The sequence below is a fragment of the Merops nubicus genome, unplaced genomic scaffold (assembly GCF_000691845.1).
Source record: "Merops nubicus isolate BGI_N331 unplaced genomic scaffold, ASM69184v1 scaffold27378, whole genome shotgun sequence".
Lineage (NCBI taxonomy): Eukaryota > Metazoa > Chordata > Aves > Coraciiformes > Meropidae > Merops > Merops nubicus.
In genome coordinates, this window is record NW_008626784.1 from 10,555 (window position 1) to 17,041 (window position 6,487).

Here is a 6,487-nt window from a genome sequence, read left to right on the forward strand (position 1 = left end):
GAAACCACAGCTCCAGGGTGAAGCCAGCCCCCTCCCCAGAACTCAGGTGAGGTTACAGCCATGGAGAAGAGGAGGAAAAGCAAGGAAAAAACAAGGAGAGGTAGAAGAAAAACAGCTCCGTGGAGGAGAAGGAAGAGGAGAACACCAGGAGCACGCTGCAGGCTTGTAGCTCTCTCTAGCTCACCAGTACACCAAGCAGGATGGGAGAAGCTGTGGAGGGTGGAAATGGCAGCTGGGAAGGGGGAATTTGGTGGGTTTAGCTCAGCCCCAGTGGGTGAAGCTGGAAAAGGATGAGTGCTGAGTCAGGGGCAGCCCATCCTCACCCCCATCACCTCAGCCCAGGCGTGTGAAAGCTGCTGAGCTGAACCTTCCCTCGCCAAAGGGTCAGCTGCTTGTATCTACAGAGCTCTGGAGACTCCTGTGATATGTTTAAAGGGATTTAAAGGGAAATTCATAATAAAAAAAAAAAAAAGGTGTCATTTCTCCCAGATGAAGCTTACGAGAGCAAATAAAAACCACATCCAAATCTGGAGGCTGAAAAGACAGAAGAAGAATCAAACAAAAGGGCTTTGAAATCTGGAGGCAAAACTTCACAGATCTCACTGGCCCCTTTACAGAAGAAGCCTGTTTGTAACTATTTTTTTTTTCCTGCCTTTTTATGTTTTTGAGGGAGGAAAGAGGAAGAGAAAAAAAAAGAATTAAATTATCAAAGTGCCCAAGAAAAATTCGCTGTGCTTCTGGCTGGGTGTTTGGCAGCAACGTGCCTGGGAAGGGGGGAAGCCACACATGGCTCTGCTCAGCCCCTTTGATCCTGCCACGGGCAAGCACAGGGTCTGTAACCCCACGGGCTCTGCTAACACCTCCCTGGGATTTCAGATCCCTGGTGGGATCCGTGCCAGTGAGCTTGGCACGGATCAGTCCCCACCCCTCAACTTTTGGGAGCAGTTTCACCCCGCTCAGCCCTTCCTGAGCAACACCAGCATGATCCATTTGCTGCCACGGGCCTCGGCCACCTGGAAGATTTACTGCCAGGCTTCAAAGAAGAGAATGGCACCACTTGGAGGGATCTGCTCCGAGATGGAAGGTCCCAAGCTCTGGGAAGGGAGGGATGGCTCTGCCCCTGCACGGGTCCCAGCTCGGGTGGATGTGGTTGGCTTGGAGCTCTGCAGCCCCGAGGACACGTCTGCAGTTGGGTCATGCAGCCGTCGTTTGTGGTTTTCCTTTTATCTAGCTGTGGCAGCATGAGAGTGCCTCCCCAAAAATAATAGGAGGACCAATTTTTCCAGCTGGCAAAGGATCCTCAGCACCTCTGTGCAGCAGCAGAAGCTGGGAGCAAGCGGGAAGGACAGGAGAGGGGGATGCTTTCTACACAGAGACTCAGTTCACATCCAAAACCTGCCCAGGGAGCTGTTCCCAACACAAGCATCTGATTCCCACAGGAAAATATCACAGCTTGACACCAGTCAGGCTTCCTCCTAAAAGGCTGCATTAACCAGGAACCAATCTAAACCTCACTGGCCCTTTTCAGAGGGTGATGAAGTCAAACCTCCACCAGCCCCTTCCTCCTGGGTGGAGCGAGAATCCCCCTGAAACATGGTACCCCCCATCTCCAGGGCAGGGTTTGGACCTGAGGAGAGCATTGGCCTCTGGGCACTAGGGCACGGAGGGACGGGGACAGACACACCTCTTCTCCTCTTCCTCCCCAGTGTTCCCTCTGGAGCGGCAGCAGAAACGGGGCCGACAAAAGTGGTGCGTGAAAAGATCATGCAGGACAGAGGGATGGAGGGGAAAGGAGAGAAGAAGAGATGGAAGAAGGTTGTTAGAGGCAGAGGGAGAGGAAAGAGAGAGAAAAAGAGGAGTTTAGTTCTGGTTCCTTCCCCCATCCCCTGCCCTCCCCGCCAAGAGGAGTTAACCCCCCTCCTCCCCAGCTCTCGCTGCAGCTGCAGGAGGACACGGCCTGGTCACAACCTCATCACCAGGGACAACCCCCCATCCACCTGCTGTGGCCAAGCACCATCCCTGGTGTTTAAAACCCACCCTGTGAACACCAGCCCTCACCAGCCAGCTCCTCCTGCCAGGGATTTTAATCCCCAATCCAGCCAGCCGCCTCCCAGTTCACCCAGTAGCTTCCGATATCCTCTCCAGGGGAGTAAAGGGTGGGGGTCACCATCACCTTCCAACCCTCCTGAGATACTTCAGGCTGCTGCTCATTCATTAGTCAGGCTCGTTTCTGCAGCAGAGGCAGGCTCAGCCATCAGATTAATTGAGGAAGGCACCGGGAGCAGAGAGCAGCTGCCGGTGGCGTGTGTCCTTGTGAGACATTTGCTGCTGCTAATTTGGGGCTTAATCAAAGCAAATGCAGTTAGGGCTGCACTGCTGTTCAATAAGCTCGTTCGGTGGGTTGCTTGGGAAAACCAGAAAAGCAATAAAGGAGAAAGCAGAGATGGATCAGGGGCACTGAGCCTGCCAGAGCAGCCCGCAGTGGGAGGCAGGGCTGCCACGGCTCAGCTCAAGTTTTGGGGAGGGTGGAGGGGGGGCTGGCTCCTCCAAAAAGTGCTGTCGCTGCTCAGAGAAGGGGCTTTTCCGTGGTGGAGCAAGAGATGGGCACGAGCCTGAGGAGCATCTTGCCCAGCCGTGCATCCCGTGGGGTTCCCACGCCTGGGCACCCAGCCCCTCCCTGCACCCAGCCCCCCCCCCAAAAAAAAGAGCAGCCCCTTTCCTTGGCAGGGGTTATCCTGACCCTCCCAGCTCTCAGAGGTGACCACGCTGCCATCTCCAGCTCTCATCCTTGCTGGCTGCTGGGCTTGGTCTCCATGCTGTGCTGGAAGCACCTCTGGGGACAGCGGGCACCCAGAGCATCCCTCCCCATCCCTCCCCATCCCCAAAGGGCTGCACCAGCCATCTCTCCCTAGATCTGCTGCTTCACCAAGCATTGACAGCCTGAACCCTGGCTGGGTCTTCTGGACACATCTCTAGGGCTTTGTCCTTGTGAAAATGAGGCCAAAAGGAGCAAGGAAACCTTCAACCTCCCCAAGCTCAGGCGAGGATGCAGGTCCCAGCCACCTCACAGCCCCGTGGCCCCAGATTGGCAATGAGGGGTGGGAAGCAGAGCCTCTCCCCGTGGCCAGTGATGCTCAGGGGTGTTGGGAACAGGGGACAATGCTGGGTGGGCTGGAGGGGACAGGGTGTCTCCTTGTCCCAGGGGCCATGTCCTACCTGGTGGTGGGGGAGCGCTTCCTGCGCTCGCAGTGCACGGCGTCGAAGAAGGCGGCGTTCCAAAACCTCAGGTTGTGCCTGCAGGGAGGGAGATGTTGGGGGTGGTCACCTCCCACCTCCCCCAGCCTGTCCCCAAGTCCTCCCAAGGCCAAGCTTGCCCATTTCCCAGGGGGTGAATCAAGGGCTGGGGCTAAGCAGGTCTGGTAGATCGGGTCCGTTTTTGGGCCAGCTCCTTGCGTGGCTGCAAACTCACTCTCAAGAGCCCAAGGGATGTGCAGAAGCCACCTCTTGTAGGGGCAGCTGCACCTTAAAAGTGCTCACAAACATCTGGGGAACGTGTGGGCAAGGAGAACAACTCCCCTCCCTGGGGAGACTGAGGCTGGGCAGGAGCCAGCTCGCCCCAGGCAGGCTTTACCAGATGGGCTGCTGCTTGAGGTGCATGTACAGGTAGATCTTCTCTCCTTTCTTCTCCTCCTCTGGGCTCTGCATGGAAACTGTGGGGACACACAGTTACATGCCAGGGTCTGGATGACTCCCACCATCCCACCCACTCACAGACCTTGTGCCCCCCCTGCCAGCTTGGCCCCCAGGCAGCCGTGGCAGCAACGTTTGCAACCAAATACTCATCCCCAACACATCCCCAGCAACATCAAGAGGAGCTTTGGCCACCCTTTGAGGGCAGATGTGAGCTCTGATCCAAGCAGGGATGTCCCAGGAAGATACTCAGGGGACTGGACCACTGGTTTGGTAGCACACCCAGTGACCAGGGGAGAGGTTGGTGCAGCACAAAAGCTCAGAGACAGTGGATGCCCAAACCTCTACAACAAGGACAAGATGTCCTTGTGGATCAAGACCTGTGGTTGCTCCAAAGCAAGGAGCTGTTACGAACTCAGAGGAGACAGCATGGATCCTTCCTGCTCTTCTCCCCAACCCCACATCTCCAGCAACGCCGATCATCTGGTACCACTTCCAGCCCCCTCTCCTTCCCCAGGGATGCCTTGACCAACAGCTCAAGCAAAGCTGGCTCCACTCACCTGTCTTCTTCAGCTTCTCCTTTGGTTTGTCCTCGCTTTCACTGTGGCACAGAAATCAGTGTCAGCCCCCAAAAAGCCTGTCCCCCTGACAGCTCACGTGGCAGAGCCCTGGCCCCCCTGGCAAGGGGAGAACCTTCATTTGAAGAAGGTTCCCAAGACCCCCTGCTCCCATGTCACTGCCCCCACACCCAGAAAAGGGGCTAAGAGACTGTGATGTCCATCCCAGTGGGACCCAGAACGGAGGTGAGGGTCCACAAGGCAACGTCACCATCTCCTGGAACCATGTATCTCCATGCCCAAGGGACGTGGGACTCCCACACCATGAGATGCTCAGGGATCAAAGTATGAAGCATGGGACCAGGCTAGGGACCATCTTCCCTTGGCCATGCTAACCCCTGGCTCATGTTGACCCTACACCCAGGAGGCTTCTGCCTTAGTCAAGTGATGGGTGCCTACCTCAGCCCACCCTGCCCACCCAATGCAGTGGGACTTACTCGCTCTTTTTGGTGGTAGGACCCTTCAGTTTGGTCTCCAGGCCCCCAAAGAAGCCCTTGACGTTCTCTGTCTTGGCCGATGTGTTCTTCAGCAGCCTCTCTGCAATGTCCTTCTTCTCTGCCAGCCAGGTGTTTGCTGACTTCAGGTAGGAGTCGATGCTGCCCATGGGCTTCTCCTTGGCCTCCAAGGGCAGCGCGTGGGGCTTGCCTGCGGGCAACGTGTCAGGAGCTCAGTTGGCCCCATGGCTCTGGGTGTTCCCAGCTCCTGGGGGACCTGCTCCCAGCTAAAGATGGACCGTGGAGACCAGGAGCCCGATAGAAATGGCCCAAGCTCCATCCCAGTTCTTGTAGGTCTCCCCCCTACCCATTTCGGATAGAAAATCCAGCCCCCCGTGAAGAAGTGACCACCACACCCTCAGCCAAGGTGCTTCTGGGCTGGGACGTTCCCATAACATCCCCCCATGGCCAGGGAACGTCTGGAGATTGCCACAAACAAACATCCCTGGCTAGAAGCACTGACCAACCAGCATCAGCATGAGCTACCAGCCCAGGGAGGGGCTCTGGTAGGTTTGCACATCTTCTCAGCCATGGAGACTCTTCTGTGCTCAGTAAGAGAGTCACTCCAGCTTGGGCACCCCTCCATCCCCCTTCCCATGCACAGGGCACCCTTCACCCCCAGTCTCCACCACAACCAAAGCCCAAGGGTGCAGGCACCTCTTACCCATGTAGTAGTAGGTGAAACACATGGTCATGAGGTTCTTGGCAGGGCTGAAGTCATCCATCTGGTGACACCTGCCATGGAGAAAGGATCTGGTGAAGCCACCCAGCAACGGCAACCCAAGCAGCCTCGTGGCTGCTGCCCCTCCTCGAGCCGTGGCTCTGATCTCAGGGGCTTTTGGGGGTTGCAACCCAACCCCAACTTACTCGAAGAGCACGAGGGCGAACGACTGCATCAGGCGGTAGAAGGTCTGCTCTGAGACACACTTGGAGTTGCAGCGCTGCAGGCACAAAGCCCAGGGGTTAGCAGAGCTTTGCAGGGGGGCTGCCAGGGCCACCAAGCAGCCAGGACAACCTCAGCCCCACCACTTAGCACCAAGCCTGGGTGTAACCACCTCCAGATGCGTTTATTCACTTCTCTGTCTCCCTCTACTGAAGTTCCTCCCTTTCCCAGAGTTCCTGCCCTCCAGAAATATTGCTTTGGGCTATTGCTAAGTTCTCCCAACCTGAGCCCTGTGCCCAGGCTGCTCCAAACCCCCAGGACAGGATCATCACTCCTTGCCCACCTCCCTCCTTACCTGGGCGCTGACATATCTGGCAAACCACTCCCTGCCCTTCCCGTTCTCGCTGCTGCAGAGCTCCCCAAACCTGGCCTTCTCTTCCTGGTCTAAATCCTCTCTGTGATGGGGAGAAAGGAAAAAAAAAACACTGTTAAAATTGAGGAGGTGGCCAGCACCCCCCAGGCAGCCAGCACAGCTCAGCTCCCCAGCACCATCCCTCTCGGTGGCAGCATCCCGGCGCTGCGGAGCCGGGAGGAAGGCAGAGGAAGAGGAGCATCCATTTTGTCATCCCTCGGCTTACGCTGCTCTTTTGTTCCTCCCTGGCAGGGGGGAAACCAAAGGCAGAGGGAGAAGGGAAGAGCCAAGGACAGCCTGAGCAGAAACTGAGCTCCAGAGACAGCCACTCTGCCCCAGAGCAAAACCAGCCCCTGTGGCTGGTCCTCACGCTCCGCTCGCTCCCTACAGC

At 56.9% G+C, this 6,487-nt stretch overlaps 1 protein-coding gene across 1 annotated transcript in view; it reads right to left on the reverse strand.

Moving 5' to 3' along the window:
• KIAA0513 (KIAA0513 ortholog) overlaps window positions 1-6,487 on the reverse strand; it is a 9,345-nt gene that overhangs the window by 1,869 nt on the left and 989 nt on the right. The window contains exons 3-10 of the mRNA XM_008946127.1: window positions 6,040-6,139; window positions 5,669-5,742; window positions 5,466-5,536; window positions 4,745-4,952; window positions 4,251-4,291; window positions 3,632-3,710; window positions 3,217-3,294; window positions 1,685-1,714 (exon numbers count right to left, since the gene is read on the reverse strand). Of these exons, the coding sequence (XP_008944375.1) occupies window positions 1,685-1,714; window positions 3,217-3,294; window positions 3,632-3,710; window positions 4,251-4,291; window positions 4,745-4,952; window positions 5,466-5,536; window positions 5,669-5,742; window positions 6,040-6,139 (681 nt within the window). The remainder of the gene's footprint in view (window positions 1-1,684; window positions 1,715-3,216; window positions 3,295-3,631; window positions 3,711-4,250; window positions 4,292-4,744; window positions 4,953-5,465; window positions 5,537-5,668; window positions 5,743-6,039; window positions 6,140-6,487) is intronic.